At 52.0% G+C, this 17,817-nt stretch overlaps 2 protein-coding genes across 4 annotated transcripts; both read left to right on the forward strand.

The window, feature by feature from the left end:
• Positions 1–2,621: 2,621 nt before the first annotated feature.
• On the forward strand, positions 2,622–8,123 carry RGS16 (regulator of G protein signaling 16; the record flags this gene model as incomplete). Its single annotated transcript, XM_082765792.1, has 5 exons — positions 2,622–2,701; positions 3,755–3,856; positions 4,473–4,534; positions 5,725–5,891; positions 6,139–8,123. 5 exons carry the CDS (start codon positions 2,622–2,624, stop codon positions 6,337–6,339), a joined length of 612 nt encoding a protein of 203 aa, XP_082621918.1. The 3' UTR covers positions 6,340–8,123.
• A 3,903-nt stretch (positions 8,124–12,026) lies between these two features.
• RNASEL (ribonuclease L) lies at positions 12,027–17,817 on the forward strand. Of its 3 annotated transcripts, none has more exons than XM_082766024.1 (7): positions 12,027–12,165; positions 12,575–14,117; positions 14,502–14,590; positions 14,988–15,178; positions 15,280–15,391; positions 16,156–16,277; positions 16,984–17,817. In XM_082766024.1, exons 2-7 carry the CDS (start codon positions 12,596–12,598, stop codon positions 17,117–17,119), a joined length of 2,172 nt encoding a protein of 723 aa, XP_082622150.1. In that variant the 5' UTR covers positions 12,027–12,165; positions 12,575–12,595; the 3' UTR covers positions 17,120–17,817. The 3 variants fall into 3 exon arrangements, with proteins under 3 accessions (XP_082622150.1, XP_082622149.1, XP_082622151.1); XM_082766023.1 differs by having other exon boundaries at positions 12,077–12,169; XM_082766025.1 differs by lacking the exon at positions 12,027–12,165 and having other exon boundaries at positions 12,195–14,117.

The raw sequence follows: 17,817 nt of genomic DNA on the forward strand, positions 1-17,817 counted from the left end.
CCTAAATGAGCTTGTTTTTCTCTGGGAATTGCTGCAGTGAAATTTATCAGTCCCTCTGTCTTCTTCCTATCTCCCCCCCCTCCCTTTTTTTTTGCCCTAATTCTCTTCTTTTATTGTTTTTCCTTTTTATCTGCAGCTTCTTTCCCTCTAAGCCTGTCTCTGAGCCAAAACAATTTGCATGCATCCAAGGGGAGAATCTGCCATTAGTGCTGCTCTGTCTCTCCTCTCAGGATATATTTAGCTATTGCCTTTTTTTTTTTTTTTTTTTCCTTGCTCTTCAGTGGCTTTAAAGAGCAGGTGCTGGGAACGGAAAGAGAAAATTAAAAATACCTGCTGTCAGATACCTCTCCCTGCGCAGATGCACTCCGGCGCTTCAGAAAGCGAGCGTGTGAGCAGAGTGGGTAACAGCTGCCCCTTGAAAACCTCATTTGTAATTCTAATTTATTATTATTATTTTTTAATTTCGATCATCTCTTTCCGCACTGCTACAGATTTCCAGAGCAGCTATTTCCTCTGGTGCTCCGTGCGAGGGTGGCCTGCTCTTTTGCCGGGAATCCAGCCAGCGCCCTGGGACTGGGGCAGTGGCTCGCTGTCAGGGGGGTGAAGGATGCACGCTCTTCCTCTCCTCTTGCTCCCCTGCCTCCCTTCCCCATCCCTTAATGCATCCTCCCCTTTATCCCATCACACTGTATAATTGTGCGGTTCCTCTTCTGCCTCTCTCCTCCCCCTCTGCTCCCGGTCTCCCACGCCCAAGATCTGCTCTTAATTTATCAGGACTCCTTTTCTTTCTTTCATGTCTTTTCTGGAAAAAAAAAAAAATCTCTGCAGGTAAATGGGGGTGGGGAGAGGCTTTTAAAAGAAGAGCTGAGCTTGGTGCAGCCCACACCAAAAGGTGGCTGGGCTCCTGCTCCTCCTGTGAGTGTTTCCTCCCCAAACTAACTGATGTGCTGAAATGAGGGCACCAGAAATCCCCGCAGCAGCTCGCAGAGCTTCACAGGGCTTTGGGGGCCCTTTTTACGTGGTGCTGGGGATAAAGATTTTATTTTCCTCTTTTTGCATCCCTAAACCAGAAATGACAGAGGTGACAAGCTTCTGTACTTCTGTAAAGCCAGCAGCTCCATCCCTGCAAGTGCCGGGGCTGCGGACGCGGTTCTCCCATTGCTGGAGCCTCCAGCACCCACACCTGCACATCCCACCTTCTGAGCACCCAGGGCACCCATCTGGGGCTGCCAGCACCTCCCTGGAGGGACCAAACCCCACGAGAACGGTGCTGGCGACGCGAGGGGCCGGGCTGGTCCATGGGTGGGCGGTGGGCTCCGTGCCGGCGGTGCCGTGGCACACGTACGGGAAGGGAGCACGGCTCGGGCGTTGCGACACGGCCGGGTTTTGGTGTTCCAAAACAAGGGCTGATAACGCAGACACTGGGCTGGAGCCACGGGAGGCCGCTCAGCTAAATGAGACAGGAAGCACGTAATTAAATTAGATACAGAGCAGAATGAAGACATCTGAGTACACATACGTAGCTGGGCTCAGAGGCTCTTGCATAACCCAAACAAAGAGCTCTGCATTCGAAAATATTGCAATGACCAGATCCTACGCTGGAGAGCTGCCCACCCTCAAACCTCCCTCACCCCTTGAAGGGGAGAGTGAAAGAACTGTGAGAGTGAAAAAAACCTGGCCTTGATGGGGAGGACTCTGCTGGAACAGCCCGATCCCACGACCCCATTGCCTGGGCGCAGTTTCCTACAGCTTTGTGCATCCTCTGGCCTTTGGATGAATCTTTTCCTTTAGGTTTAAAAAGGTTTTATCACCCGGGCTATTGATAGCCAGGGATGAGCGGGGAGGAAGGAAAGGGATGAGGAGTTTCCATTGTTTCCATCCTCTCTCCTGCTTTTAGTCCCTTTCTACTCTTTCCACCTCTGGTTCCCAGTAGGATGCCCCTTTATCAGGTGTTTCCTCACACTTTATTCAGTCTTCCACTGATGCACTCCCCTTCCCCTTCTCCTACCACAGCCCCAGCAGAATATTTATGATGAAGACGCACCAGCAAACGTCAGCCCCCGTTTACCCAGCTGCAGACGTGGCAGGAACATCGCTCCCCTCCGCTCTGCTCGCAGCGCCTCGGCTGCAGCGGGGTGCTTGGGGAGCTGCAGCGGGGTCTGCAGAGCGTGCCAGGGCCCCTCATCCTCATTGCCAGCCCCGGGGGACCCTCCTGCTGCGGTGATGCCAGCCTCGGCCACGCGGTGCGGAAGGGTTTGAAGTCACCAGCCCTCGGGATTGCGCTGATGAATCGCCTTGTCCCCCCCTCGCCGTCCCCGGCTGCGTGCCCGCGGTTACTCAGCAGGCTCCGCACGTCGGTGGAAGCGAGCCTGTTTTTTCCTCTTATCGAGGAAGCCGTTCTGACTGTGATGCTCAAGGACGAGCCTCCCGCCCCCCTCCCTGAGCACCTACCCAAGCCGTTATCTTCTGCGCTGGCTGCCGGAGCAGCTCGTGGTTGGCTGGAGCACGGCGTGGTGCTGGGTACCCTCCCAGCCCTCCCACCCCATATAAACACGGCTCCTCGCTGCTTCTCCAGCACACGGCAGCAGCAGCGGTGGTGCAGGTGCTGCCCCAGGGAGCCGATGAGCTGCTGGATGCCTCGGTGCCCAGCTCTCAGCATGTGCCGAGGGGTAGCCGCGCTTCCCATCACTTGCCTGGAAAGGTAAGGGGCTTTGCCACGCCGCAGGGCTGGGAAGCAGAGGAGGAGCTGGAAAAAAGATGATCCTAACGTCGGAGCAGCTGGGTCCACTGTGGTGGTGTTTTGATAGAGATCCGGGTGCAGCCTGCAGAGAAACACGCAGCCGGGGAAGGCAGCGTGATGTGCTGTGGCCGCAGCTGTGAGGCTCCCCTGGAGGGGACGCAGAAGCCAAAACGTGCAGAGGGGACGGAGGCCGGGCAGGGCTGCCCCGTGTCACTCTGTGCAGGCGCACGAGGTTTGTTTTGCTGCCTCCATCTTCGCAGAGCTTGCTCCAGGTTGGCAGCTGCAATATTTTTGTCGGCGCTCAGTGACATCCCGCCAAACATGGCTACGAAGCCCCACGCCGCTGCCTTGACATTTAAATGCTTATTTTAGTCCGGGTGCCTTGGGATGCCTGCAGGAGCTGCGGCACACAAATAGCAGTGGGGCTGCGTGCTGCCTCAGGGGCACCCAAGGGAGAGGAGCCGGGGAAGCAGCAGTTCCCACCCTATTGCCACAGAGATGCTTGGCAGGGATGTGTCCGGCTCCCAGGTGGCACAGGAGCTGCGCTGCCCCCACTCTCTCTGGCTCTTGGAGGTGTGGGGCAGGTGGATGGTGCCACCACCACCTCCACAGACAGCAGCAGGGCTGGTAGCACCCCCAAAACAGCCAGGGAGCAGCTGCAGCAGCAGCACAGCAGGGAGATGCTCCCCCTCTGCCGAGCTGAAAGCGACTGCTGTCACTTTCCCAGTGTGCTGAGAGCAGCGCTGCGTGGCTGGGAGGGCGGAGAAGGAGCTGGGTTTGTGGGTTTATGCTCCTGAGGGGGCTGCAGAGCTGGAGGGGCACCAGGGCTGCAGCTCTGCCCCATGCATGCACCCAGCACTGCTGAGCCTGGTTGCCAGGGAGAGGAAAAAGTGATTTGGGGGATTGTTTTATTGCACCCAGCAGAAGGCGAGAAAGGAGGTGAAGGAGCGAGAGGGGACGGTGGTGGCGGTCCCACGTCCCCACATTCTCACCTCTCCCCTTCCTCCCTGCTAGAGCCAAGGAACTCAAGAGCCGCCTGGGGATCCTGCTCCACAAACCAGAGCTGGCACACCGCATCGGGGCGGCCGGCAAGCTGCAGCTGGGCTCCAGGCAGAGGTAAGGCAAGCTGGGGGCTCTCCTGGGGGATGCTCTGCCCATCTGCGCAGCAGGGAGGATGCAGCGCTGCTCGTCCCCGCGGTCCCACCCCGGCAGGCAGCGGGGCGGATCGTGTCCCAGCTCCACCAGTTATAAAGCCAGACTGGGGGCTGATGCTCTGGCATTAGGCGGAGCGGGGACTCAGCATCAAGCAGGAAAAGCCAGAGGCTCCTGCAGGCACTGGTTTCTCAAACCAGTGCCTGGGTCCCCCGGGGAATGCAGACAGCGCTGGGAAAAAAACACTAAATCTTGCTGCTGGAGGCAAGGCGCCTTCGTGCTGAGAGGCTCTGCTGGGCTGGCACCAGGGAAAAGGGCTCCTCTGAGCATCCCCTAAAGACTGCCTGGCCAAAGTTGCGCTATGGAGCTGAGGTCTGGGGAGCCGTCGGGGAAGGCAAAAGAAAGGGAAAAAGAGAAAGGAAAGAGGGCCCACAGGTAATGGATACTGGGGTCTCGCTGTGGTGTCCCACCGGGTGCCGCTGCCTCCCTCCTTGCACTGTCTCATCATGAACTGCTTTAACGAAGCGCTCCCGTCCTTCGCCGGCAAGACGGCAAGCCTCACGTCCTTTGTCTTTTCCAGAGACTCCTCACGAGAGGTGCTCGAGTGGAGAGAATCCTTCGATCAGCTCCTGAAGAGTAAAAGTGAGTAGGATTTTTCTTTTCTCCCCTTGGTGAGAGCATGTAGGACGTATGCCTGGAGTCAGTGCGAGAGGAAATCTGGTCTCCTCCTTGAATTAGATATGTTAGAAATTCAGGAGGTGCTCTCCCTGCCCTGGCAGAGCTGACACTCAGCCAGACTCTACCCTTTCCTCTTGGCTGGGTGCTTTCTAGGGGGGCAAGAGCACTGTCCCACAGCTTCTTGGGCCAGGAGCAGCAGGGTGGGCATGGTGAGCTGGTGGTGTGTACCTTCTGGTGGGGTCACCGCGCCATCCCCAGCCATGCCCAGCACGCCTGCTGCTGGTGCAGCCACCTTCACGCAGGCTTTATTTGCTCGGAAAACATTGCTGCCCTCTGTCTGCCTGTCCTGTGCTTTGAGGGATGGCTCTTACATGGGGAGAAAGCATCCAGCTGCTTTCCTGAACTGCACCATTTTCCCCTCCAAAATTCGCTGTACATCTGGTGATGCACAGGGTTCCCATGAGGAGTTGTTGGTGGCCAGCAAGGGGACCAAATCTGAATACAAAAGCAGTTGTCTACCTTTAAGTTATTCCACAGCAACAGACAGTCCTTCTGCAGTGCTAGTCAGGGGCTAGGAATATTTTTCCCAGCATTTATCACATGCTGCGAAGGTTAGCAAGCATCTGCAGCTTTTTAATGCAATAGAGACACAGCTCTCCTGCTGCAGGCACTCTTCCATGCCCCACAGCAACTCGTTCTCCCCAAATCCCAGCTGAAAAATAAAAACAGAGCCATTGCTGCTCAGTTCCTGCAGGCGTACTCATACCTCAGTGGATTTCTCCATCGGTAGAATTAGCTCTTTTCCGAAGCTGTAGAGAAAACACTCTGAAGACTCATTACAGAAAGGTCAGATAAATAAAACTTGTCTGTGGGAAAGGATTTTATTGGAGTCTCGAGGCCAATTAGCAGAGGCTCACAGGGTGGAATTTGTCCGGAGGGAAAGGAAACCCGCAGATGCCACAGGCTGGTCTCCCAGGGAGAGGCTGGTTAGGCAGTGCCACATCCAGCAGCCCCTCTATCTCCTGAGTGCCTTTGTCCACTTCATTCCCTTCATCTCATCTCCTTCGTCCCCTTCATCTCCTTCATCCCCTTCATCTCCTTTGTCCCCTTCATCCCCTCGGTCCCCACTCACCACTTCTGTCTCCTTTGTGCAGACGGGGTGACCGCCTTCCACACCTTCCTCAAGACAGAGTTCAGTGAGGAGAACCTGGACTTCTGGCTGGCCTGCGAGGACTTCAAAAAGACCCGGTCGAAAACCAAGCTGGCCTCCAAGGCCAACAGGATCTTCGAGGAGTTCGTCCAAAGCGAGGCGCCCAGGGAGGTGAGAGCCATTCCTGCCTCTGCAAGGTGGCACTGAACAGAAAGGCGAAGGGGTAAAATATCCCTGGGGGGGTTGTTAAGTTGGATAGGAAGATTTGCCCTGATTCATGGGAGCTTTCTAACCTCACATGGCACCCCAAAATGAAGGGATGGAAAGGTTTGGGAGTGTCTTCACCCTCGCTTGGAGAAGACTGTATGGGAGGGAGGTTAATGCCGAGCTAACGTTTCTTGGCTCTCCTTCCCCGCAGGTGAACATCGACCACGAAACCAGGGAGATCACCAGGAAGAACCTCTCGGGGGCCACCTCCGCTTGCTTCAACGAAGCCCAGGCCAAGACCCGCACGCTGATGGAGAAGGACTCCTACCCCCGCTTCCTCAAGTCCGCCTCCTACCAGGACATGACCAAGCAGGCTGCCAGCCGCGGCACCAGCAAGCGCCTGCACACCTGACCCGGACCCACACCCAAATCCGCCTTCGGGACGGAGGCCGGGAGGGGAAGCCCTGCCATTTCGGCAGGCTGCCCGGCACCTCAAGCACTTCTGCTGAAGCCGCCGTGAAGAGAGGCCTTCCACCCCACCGCCGCCACCGCCACCGGGGCCACCCGCGGGGCCTGCGAGTTGCGAGGCCAGGGGACAGCAGAGGCCTGGCGGTGACATTGTTATCCCTCGCTTAGGCTGTTTGAACCCCAGGTTGCACCCGATCTTAGGTCACACACATAACTTTTTATTATCGTTGTTATTTATTTTAGCGTTGATATTACGATACGTATTTAGGAGAAGAGCACCGCTCGAAGCATGCACACATCCCTTGCTCCGAGGAGCCTGTAAATTAATTTATTTTAGATATTGCTGCACGCAGCACGCCTCCAACGGCTTCTGTATAATAACTTCGAGAGAGAAAAATGGATTTTGTAGCACGACCACGGGGCAAGGGACGCGAATAGCAGCGGGGAGAGCTGCGACTGGCGGGCTGCTAGTGGGGTCTGAGGTTTCCTGAGAGCACGGAGACCGTTGATGGCCATAAAAGGATGCTTTGCGGTTCATGCCGTTTCCTTTTTATTTTTATTTTTTTTCCCTTAAATAGAGCTTTGTGACCGGCATCTCAGCACGTGGGCTAGCAGCTTGTCCTAGGCAGAGAATAGCCATGTAGAACAGGCACTTCGAGTGTTGAAAACTTAGGTTTTAAACACGTGGAAGAGAAAAAAATGGGGTTTTCCCCTGATTTGCAGTCGGACCTGGTGTTTCTTTGGCTGGCAAACCGGTCTGCAGCCAAGGACTCCCAAGGACCAGTTTGGGGATTTTTTTTTCTGACTCTTCCCAATTCTACCTCTGAGTCTTGGTGGGTCCCGGCTGCATTTACAGGGCCATTTAAGATGTTTTGCTATTTATTATTTATTTTTACAACTGGAACCACCTTCGTTGTGTTACTGAGGTAAATGATGCACAAAGGTCCATTTTTTATTACTAATATAACATTGTCATGACAAAATAAACTGTAAAGAGGACAATGCTGTGACACCATGTTTGATTGTGGGCTTTTACTTTATTTTTGCATTCTGGGGGGCTGTTACAAAGCACACAACGTAAGGAAAGCTGCTGGCGGCACATGGCTTGAGGCACATTTACGGTCACTTTAAAACTTGCAATGTGAGAAACACAGAAAGGCAAGGGGGAAACTTGAGAAGAGTAAAACTTCCTCTTGGCATTTGGCTCATGGGAGAGAAATAAACAGTTCACAAAAGGTTTGAAAGCAATAGTTAAGTTATGAATATATCAATTGCCAATGTATTTAGTGCTGTTTATATTGCTCACCCTTTTCTGAGCGTGTCTCAGGACTGCAGTTCACAATACCCATTTAATATCAGTAGGACACGGTTGACTTTTAAGCACAGGAGGGTTCATGTAAAGGATGCTTTGGCTCACTATCATTAATAACATTAGATTTAGCATTAATTCCATTGATGAGTGAATTATTTTCCAGGGGGAAGCACCTGGCATTAGAGGGAGTGTCAGAGACCATCCTATCCCCAGTGCAGCTCTTGCTGCCTCCCCCATCTGGGATGCTTTGGGGTGGTATAGCTCAGAGGTGCTGCTGCCCTAGGTGAAAACCAACCCAGGTGTGCAAAAATACACCAGCCCTTCCCAACCCTGCTCCCTACAGTTGCTATCCACCTAAATGGAGGAAGCCAGATTAAACTGCCTATTTTAACGTTTATTTGAGAAGGAAGAAATGAGGCGGAAGGTAGCCAGGATGTATTTAAATTATCCAGCAAGAAAGACTCGGTGAGAGCACCAGAGCAGAACTGAAGCAGGCAGAAACAAAATCATGTTCTTTTAAACTGCAGGGTCTGACTAAAAAAAAATAAATCAATAACCTTGCACACCTTGAAATTAATTTAAACATGATTTTACATTCAAAAATATTCAGATTGGCCAAACAAAAAAAGTTAATAAAAATACTTAGCTAAGAATTAAAATATTTTTGCGAGTTTTTTTTAGGGGGAAATCGGGCTGTGTCCACTCTTGGTGCCCTGTGTGTCAAAATATCCCAGACTGCATTTTGGTCTTGGTGGTAGCACTGAGACCTTTACAGCTGGCACTGGAGCATCTCATTTGCAGCTCTTTTCATTTCACAGAGAGAAAACTCCATTGACAGAACCAGAGAAGTCCTGCTTGCGTCCAGCCTGTCCTCCTCAATTGCTGTCAACCCCCCGTGCTAATATAACAAAACCTTTAAAGCCTTGGGAAAAAAAAACAAACAAACCACAGACCCGCCTTGAGAACCAGGAGCTGAAGGCTCCCATAAACCACAGCCGAAGTTTCCCAGGGTGGAGGCAGCAAATTTGGAAGCAGAAGGGAAGATTTCGGATGTGGGGAGCCAAGGCAGGCACTGCCCCCCAGGCACAGCCCATACTTGCTGCAGGGCTGAGTTTCCATGAGCTGGGCTGCGTGGGGATTTACTGCATGGAAAGCAATCACCAGTGTGCCTGAGAGATGTCTTGCTCTGAGGGTTTCAAGAGATATTGCCCTGAGCAGCACCGTGCCCCACGTGTATTTGCACATCTGTGTTCTCACTGTGCAGCTACATATGTGGGATCCCTGTGAAGGCACGTATTTGGGCAGGTGGCACGTGTTGGTGTGCACACGTGGGGGCAAACTGATGTGTCATTGCATGTGTTCATCCATTATATCCTTTTTAAAAGACAGCCTGCAAATAAATGTTATTAAATGTTGCTGGATTTTTATTTTTTTTTTAAAGGAAGCTCAGCGGCAGAGGGGATGCACTGAGGTATTGCACACGCTGCAGGCTGTGTCGCAGTGCTTTGCCAGCCTCTGCGCCAGCTGATGGGGAGGGAGCAGCTGCACTGCACTACTTCCCAGCCTGCTGCTTCCTCCTAAAGCTCCAAAAATCCCATGTGATGGGTTTCCTTATGGCTCACCTCCCTTCCCCGTACAACTAAATGCCGCGGTTTCCAACCCTGCCCTGCTGTGTGCAAGGATTCCTACCCGCACCGTGCCTCATGATACAAAGCGAAAGGCAATAATGCTGCCTCCTGGCATTGCAGGGGTGCTGAGCACACAGCTGGGCTCTGAAACCCCATGCTCCAAGCCTGCTCTGACGTGCTGTAATCTGGGCCCAACCTGTGGGGAAGGGCAAGGGATGAGAAACAGATGGGAGGAGCGCTGTTGGGAACCACCTCCAGCTGGGAAAATGCATTTAGGCTCAGGTAGTTGCACAGCTGCTGCTGTGACCTGTTTTGGGTGATCTTGGATGCCTTTTGAGGAGCTGCTCTGCTCTTCTTGCCCAGGTACTGGGGATGGTGCCCTGCTTGGTGGGGTCTCTGCGTGCCTGGATGTTGCCCTTACATCTTCGTGAGTCTGCTCTTGCTGATGGGCTCGCTGTCTTTTTGTGCTGGTCAGGGTTGAGCAGCAGCCCCAAAGGTCAGCAAATTCAGGTGAAAAGTGTAACAATGCTCCACTGCAAAATGAATCTTGGTCAATGCTCCTGTGTTCATAGCTGCCCCTACCAGGGCTTGGGTCGCATCCTTCTGCAGGCTATTTTCCAGGGCTGTGTTCCAGCAAGCTCCAGCAGTGTGGCCAAGCATATAAACCCTGGGATGTTCCCATTTAGAAATATAATAAGGAAGCAAGCGCAAGGAACATGAACAAAAAAACCCCATCCTACTATTCATAGTTTGTTTAAAAAAATTATTTTAACTTTGGCAGGCAGTTTTTATTGTCATGTTTCAGCTCATGGTTTTGTGGGCGGTAGCCAGGGCGTGGATGCTGCCTCAGGGGAGGGTTGTGACATGGGTGAGCATCCATCAGCACAGAGGATGAGGAGGATCATCTCCTGAGCCCCTGTCTTGCAGGGGGCAAACAAGCACTCTGCAGAAGCTCCTATGCTTTAAAAAGCCTCTGAGACCTTTCTATTCTCCAAAAATTGCCCAGTTGTGCTTGAACTTACAGTTATGCAAAAGTAGTTAGGAGCAGGGAGGAGAGATGGGGAAATCCAACTTTGCTGGGGAAAAAAATGGGGAAAACCATCTTGGGGAAAACCATGTTTTGCTCTGGTGAAGCCCTGCTTTGCTGGTGTACAGATGCACAACAATTCTGCTTGATGGCTGCAAGCACCTTGTTTCTAGCTTGGTGTTGGCCCAGCTGCAGCAAAAAGCAGAGAAAGCCCTGTAGTGATGGGCTGCAGGGTACAGGGACGCAGTCTGCTGTGGCGGTGTGACTTTTGTGATGTTTTCCTTCCCTGAGACCAGAGGGAGAAGGTAAAGCACAGCAGGTGAGAGCAGCAGCTCCTCTGAACTTGGTGGCCATCACTTTTCCTGTCCCTTGGCTGATTATGGTCATCCTTCAAGTGAGAAGCTTTCCTTTCCTCAATTTGGCTTCTTATTGTCATTATCCTCATGGTAACTAACTACTGTGGTGCTGCACAGCAGTGTTTGCACTGCGGTCACCACAAAGCTGTTTGTTTGTCTGGAAGGCATCCTGAGTCTGTTCTGCCTTGCCTGCAGTCATACTTACAGATTTATTTTGTGGGGAGCTGCTTCTGATGGCGTGTCTGTCAGAGCTGGCTCCCTTCCATCCTTCCACCATCAGATAGGGAGCTACTTTAAATCAGCTTCCTGAAGGGAGATTTTCTTCTACTTAGGTGGCATTGGTGTTGTGTTGTCACCTGAATTTTTTAATCACAGGTTGTATGGGTCAAAGGACTGCAACGCAGCCCTGCTATGAGCTGAAGGTCGCTCTTTAGAAGATGCTTCTGAGCCTTAAATTACCACTGCAGCTACGTGAAGGACACCCAAAATAATGATCTTCAGCAACAAAACCCACTGGCACACTGGGAACACAACAAAGTCACCGGACAAGAGCCCAAACTCTGCTCTGGTTGGAGAGGACAGTGTCATCGTTGGACCTCACAATCCCTGCAATGCGCCCATCTGCTGGCCTACAGCCTGCGAACAACAGCACCACCACAGTTGTCCATGGTCACCTAAAATTTGGTGTTCCCTTGGGGGAAGAAGCTCGGTCTCTGGCAGGCTGTCTTGGGGGCTGTTGTAGGAGAGGAGGAAAATACAAAAAGTGATGCTGGGGTGAAAGAGGGCAGCTGCCTGCTTCCAGCACAGCTCGGGTAGGGAGCTGGGGCTCGGTGACTGCCTGGGCGAGATCCAGGAGCTCGGCTGGTTTGGCCACAAGGACGGATTTACCAAAAAGTGTGGAAAAGCTTCAACCGAAGACCAGTACTGGTGCATTTAACATCTCTGAGCTTTCAGCTGCTGAGAGCAGGTTTGCAAACCTCTCTCCTGTGCTGAAATGTCCCCAAACACCCTTTCGCTCCCTCCCCACAAGCGGATCAAATGCTCCCAGGCGCTGCTCCGTCCAGTGGGAGGAGAAATTGTGCTCATGACGCTGCTGGGAAAAGCTGCTCCCTGGCTTCGGAGTTGCTTTGAGCTGCTGCTGGGTTTGCAGCTGGGCAGGGATCCCTGTCCCCTCCTGCCTGGGGCTGGCGGCCCTGGGTGACAGCAGGCAGGGCTGTGGGACTTTGCGTGTCAGGCAGTGCGCAGCTGCGTCTGGCTGCAGGACAGGGGGAAGGGACAAGCCCTTCGTGCTTCCTTGGGCAGGGCGTCTGCAGCTCTGTCTCTTGGTGGAGGAAGTAGAAACAGAAAAAGGGGCAGAACAAATGTAAACCTCCGCCTCGGACACCTTCTCCTCCACCTCTTTCCCTCTCCAGTTCTTGCAGGTTCTCTGTGCTGGCGGCGGTCCGTGGTAGGTGAGAGCATCCGTGTGTCCCCTGCTGTCTGCAGCCCCTGGCCGTGCCGGGGGGATGCTGTGCTGCTTTTCCAGCCTGGTGCTCCAGAGAGTGGCTGTGCCTTCTCCTTTGCTCCTGCCCACACCCAGCTCTGCCTCGCGGACCCCCCAGCTTTAAGGAAAGAGCGGGGTGCTTTGGGTCCTCTGAAAGCAACGATTTATTCGTCTGCATGCAGCAAAAGGCACGGGAGTTAGATGCAGTGCATTTCTCAGCGAAATACGGTATTTGTTTGCTGCTTGGTGGTTTGGGGGAGGAGGGGAGACGAAACGAAGCGAAAATAAGATGTCTGCCTTTCCCGAGGGTTGCACTACTGTGAATTTAAGCTTCTTAGTTAAAGCTGCTCTGCCCCTTTTCTGATTTGTTTAGATACGTTAAGCACGGTTCCGCATGTCGCGTATGCAAATGCCGGTTTCTGCCTGCCTGCTGTGTTCTCCTCCCGAAAACACCACCGAAATACCAGGTAACCTACAGCGAGCCTGCCCTGGGGCGCAGGAGGCAGCCGCCTCATCCAGCATGGAGGCTGCAGATGGTCTCGCCTCCAAGCTAAATGCTGCCCTGAGAAACTATGAAAGAGAAAAGGTGCTGGAGCTGCTGGAGGAAGGGGCAGACGTGAACTCCAAAGTGGAGTTTGGCTGGACACCACTGCAGAGTGCTGCGCAGGCTGGGGACAAGGACATGGTCCAGCTCCTGCTGGACAGAGGCGCGTGTCCACACGCCAGGAAGGACAACGGTGCCACTGCCTTTATTGCGGCAGCGATTGCAGGAAGTGTGGAAATCCTGGAGCTCCTTTTTGGTTATGGGGTTGATATCAATGATCATGACGACAACGGCTTCACAGCTCTCATGGAGGCTGCTTGGCACGGGAACGAGGAAGCCCTGAGATACCTGCATAGCAAAGGGGCAGATGTGAACATGAGGAGGGTAACCAGCGAGGAGAAGGAGAAACTGAACAAAGGGGGCAGGACTGCACTGATGGATGCCTGTAGGAATGGCCACTTCTCAATTGTAAAAACTCTTGTCAAAGATATGGGGGCTGATCTGAACATTTGTGACAATGAAGACAGAAATGCCTTGATCCATGCCCTCAAGGTCCATGAGAGGAAAGTATCTGAGGCTGTCTCTATAGTCCATTTCCTGCTGGACTGTGGTGTTAATGTCAGATGCAAAGATGAAAGTGGGAAAACTGCCCTCATCCGAGCTGTTGAAATGCAGAACCAGTGTTTGGTGAAAGCTTTCTTGGACAAGGATGAAATAAATATCGATGATGCAGATGAGGACGGCAACACAGCACTGATGGTGGCTGTGGAGAAAAATGATTATGATATTGCAGAGATGTTGTGTGAAAAAGGGGCAAGGACTGACATTGGGGAACTTATTGCTATTGCAAATAGAAAATATTCTAATAAAATGCAACGTCTTCTTCGCAAGTACAATGCCAAGTATGTCCCAGCAAGCTACAAAAACTGGGAGCCAAAGAGCAAACGCTGGAGGAGCCAGCTGCAAAGGCTTCATAAAATCTATCGGCCCATGATTGGCAAACTAAAGGTATTTCAGTACATCCGTCAGAGAATCCAGAGCACCTCCCGGGGTGGCATCTACCTGGGGCTCCACGGTGGGACAGAAGTGGCAGTAAGAATATTCCTCAGCGCACAGGGTAGCGAAGAGAAGGAATTCCTCGACCAGTGTGGTGACTGTGAGCATCTACTGAAGCTCTTCCAGTTTGAGAAGGAAAGAGGCTACATGTACTTGTGCTTCCCTCTCTGGGAGAAAAACCTTGAAGAACACCTGCAGGACCCAGAAGATGAAAAGGATTACAAGGGCATCCTGAAAATGATCTTCCAGGCAGTGAGAGAGCTGCACTCCCTTGGATTTGCTCACCAAGCTCTGCGTCCCAGCAACTTCTTGATAGGTTGTTTTGTTTTCTATCTATTTTTGTTTTGCTTTCCTGTCGCCTATAGTTCAGAGGAGGTGCCTCGTAGCTTTCTAACACCCCCTGCCTCAGATCAGATATGAAACACCAGTGCAGGTATCTTTATGCAGAACAGGATGTCTGTGGCATTTGTTCTCTTTGGGTAGGTACAGGTGTGCTGCCAGACAGTCCTGGGAGGGTGAATAGATCAGCCTGATGTGCCTCATGAGATCTGGCTGCCTTGCCAGGGCTTTGTGGGTAGCTCAACTCACAGCAAGTCTTTCCAGAGATGTCTCCTAAAGAAGGCCCCATCCAGAACACGGTGACAAACTTGCGTTAAGGTTCTCTGCCATCACTTGCTGATATTTTCTCTTATTTCCTCAGATTTAGCTGGCAAGATTTACTTGGCGGATTTTGATAACAACAGAGTGTTGATTGAAAGCAACAAGGAACTTATAAGCTCAGACTTAGAGGTAACTTCCCTCCAAATCAATAAATGCTTTCAAATTTTATCTACTTCTGATATCTTCTTTCACTGTGAATCCCAGGAGAAGCCTTTGTGCATCCTCAGCTAGAAGGAGCAGCCTCACTGGTTTTTGGGCAAGTCCGTAGAAGAGCAAACCCCACATGAGAATGAATTAGGGTGCAAGGCTGTGGCTGGTGCTGGGACCTCCCCAGATACCTCGGGAGCAGGATTACAGTGACTGACCCCTCAGTCCTTGTGCACACAGCTTCAGGGTTCCCGTCTGTGTTTGTGCACGCCTATAGGTGCATGTCTACACGTGCATTTTCCCCATTTATGAACATTGCTCCCACTTCGTCCCTTTGGTAAGAAGCTTCATGTGTCTTGAGTGATATGTTTCCTTGCAGGACCTCAGCAGGCTCGTGCTATATGTCTTAGCAGGGGGTAGGAAACCCCTTCGTGAAGTCAGTATCGAGGATTTGGATGCAGATTCCCCAGATTACGAGGAGGCTCTGGACCTTATAGAGTGCCTGGCCTCTCACGATGACCAGGGATGGGTGGGTCTGAGCAAACACCCCTATTTCTGGAGCAAACAGATGTAAGTCCTGGGAGTAAAGGAACATTCTTGGTATGGGATTTGCCTGTGGTGCTGGAGACAGCGATGTTCTCTTGCAGCTAACGAAGCTTGTTGTTCCACAGCAGGTTCAACCTCCTGAAGAGTACCTGGAATAAAATCAAGGATCTCCAATGGGATAAAGATCTTTTTGAAACTATTAATGCTAGGAGTCCTTACCCGTGCTGGACTAAGATGGTAAGCATCCTCTCTTTGGATCAATGTGGAGCTTGTGCTAGATATCCAGCAGAAGCTTTCCCTGAGCATTTCACAGGCTCCATCTAACACCCATAAGGAGGAAAAAGTAGCCCCATGCAGATACAACCACAGAATATAGAGGAGCAGTGTCTGCACAGACCCTTTGACTTCCCAGATCAAAATAAGTGGTGGTGTTCATGTAATGCACTCCTTATACAAATGTAAGGCATCCATCCTCGTAGTTGGGGGTGGAGGTTTAAGGGCAAACCTTCAAGGGTACTTAGTGTGACCCCTAAGACAGGAACCTCTGGCCCTTGTTGCCAGCAAGTTTCTGGCAGAAGTGTTTGTTTTGGCTCAAAACCAGTGAAGTGGGGCCTGGTTTTGCAGGTAGCATCCTGGAAAGGCCTTGTGCATAGTGTAAGATCTGGCAGGCATTGTTCAGCAGGGCAGCCTGAGAGGCCCTCAACGGGGCCATCCTCCAGACATGCATGGAAATCTGCTGTGCCATGTTGGCAGTCCTAATATAACACCCTGCATCAACAAGGCAGGAGAGGAAGCCCTTTGCAGAGCCAGGGGTCTGCACGGTGCGTGTCCTGTAGAGTGAAGTCTTCTGCTCATGCTGGCAAACCCACTTTGAAGTGTCACAAGGCTTATCCGTGCAAGACGATGCCTCTGCAGGAAGGCAGCAGCTGTGATAAGTGGAGGCGTGTGTGTTACTTCCATGGTGGGGAAAGGTAGGGAATAACCTGTCACCTTTTTTTCAGATTGATTCAGAGGTTCTGCATATCATGGAAGAATCCAGTTATAGAAAAAAATTCCATTATAAAAGCAATGTCACAGACCTTCTGAGGTTCATCAGAAACCTGGATGAACACCCCAATGAAAGGTAGATGTTTGCATCTTTGTGCCTGCGACACCTGTGTTGCTGGGGACACCTAGGAATCTGCGAGAGTCGGTCACTTTGAGAGCAAAATGTTCTTCAGAAGGGAGGACATAGCCAAGATGTAGAAGTCCATTAAAACATAATTTGTTAGATGGGCTGTGTCCTCTAGCAGTGGTGTGGGAGAGCTTGTGTCCTGGCAGCTAGCAGTCCGATCAGAAACAAAATCTGACTCCCAGACTTGTTCTGCAATGAGGGGTGATATCTTTATATTTCAGCTTTGAGAAGCCTCCTTGCCTGCCTCGCTGCTGTTTCCAAAGGGCTGATGGTTGCTGTGCTGAGGTGCTTGAGTGGGTCAGGAGGTCCTGCTAGGAGGTCCTGAATCCCCAACCCTCTGCAATCATGGGTGTCTTACCCCTGTGGTTGGCGGTCCCCGTGACGTGGTGGTGGTAACCCCGAGCCGGGGTTTCGCTGAGGCCACCACTTCTTTTCTGTGAAGGTGCAGGTGGAACTAGGCAGATAGAGGTGCTGGAGAAGTGGCAAAAAGATGGAGCCCAGAACTTGGGGAAGGGAAAGGTTACAGTTCAGGGATTTGTAGGAAATCTTCCTGCTTTACCAGCCTCTGGAATGGCTTTTTCTATGCGAGGGAGGAACCAGGGCATCCTGGACTCCCTGGGTGTGCTCTAAAATCTTTGTTTTTGTTCTGTTTCAGGATCAGTAAAATAACAGGGGACTATGCTGAGTATTTCCTGACGAATTTTCCAGCACTGACCATTTATGTCTACAACTGTTTACGCCAGCATCCCAAATACAGCCACTTTGTAGACATTCAGGATCCTCCTCTGTAGGAGGCTGTTGCCTCACGTCCCATGGCTGATCCCCACTTGCTCTGCCTCCTTTTGTTCTCGATTTCTTCAGCTGAAGAAAGAGTTGAAGAAATTGGGTAAAGAGACGGGAGAGCACATGCAGATACAGAGCACGGAGAAATGAATGGTGCTTCAGAAGAAGTGGTTGGTGTATGGACAAGGGCTTGGGCAAGGAGCCAGGCTGAGTGCCAGCCCAGGTCCCCTGTGACTCCCTGTCCCCATCTCCCTGATTCTTACAGAGAGCAAGGAGATGTGGGACAGGCCCCATGTTCCCAATCCATGCAAGAGGCAGGAGAAGAGCCCGGGTATTGCCAACCAGGGACTCTGAAGGAGTTTCCCTAGCAGGGAGCTCTACAGACAGCACTTATGAGCCACCCAGGTACCCCATCAAGACTTGAATTCCTTCCTTCCACTCCTTGAACACAGCAGCCAGAAGCAGAGATGCTGTTGGTGCCCAACCCTGCTGTTCATACGCAGCAGCCCGGAGCTCTGCTACTGGGGCTGAGCAGCACAAACCCATTTCTGGAGCCCAGTGGCATCCTGATGGCCCAAGGGCTTGTTTGTTTCTCTGCCAGCAGTTCCCGTGGGGCTGCACGATGATTATATATTGCTTATGGAAATGTTTTCCAGCTGTTGAAATGATTTTTTTAAACTGATTGTTGTTCTTTCTGTTAGCCTAT

Source organism: Aythya marila (assembly GCF_965140915.1).
Source record: "Aythya marila genome assembly, chromosome: 8".
In the NCBI taxonomy this organism is placed as follows: Eukaryota; Metazoa; Chordata; class Aves; order Anseriformes; family Anatidae; genus Aythya; species Aythya marila.

Excerpts from the sequence above, each read along its gene's own strand:
- RNASEL (XM_082766024.1), top strand. The coding sequence starts at position 12,596 with ATGTCGCGTATGCAAATGCCGGTTTCTGCCTGCCTGCTGTGTTCTCCT. Across the intron at positions 14,118-14,501 it reads TCCCAGCAACTTCTTGATAG|ATTTAGCTGGCAAGATTTAC; the intron begins GTTGTTTTGTTT and ends TTATTTCCTCAG. Across the intron at positions 15,179-15,279 it reads TATTTCTGGAGCAAACAGAT|CAGGTTCAACCTCCTGAAGA; the intron begins GTAAGTCCTGGG and ends GTTGTTCCACAG.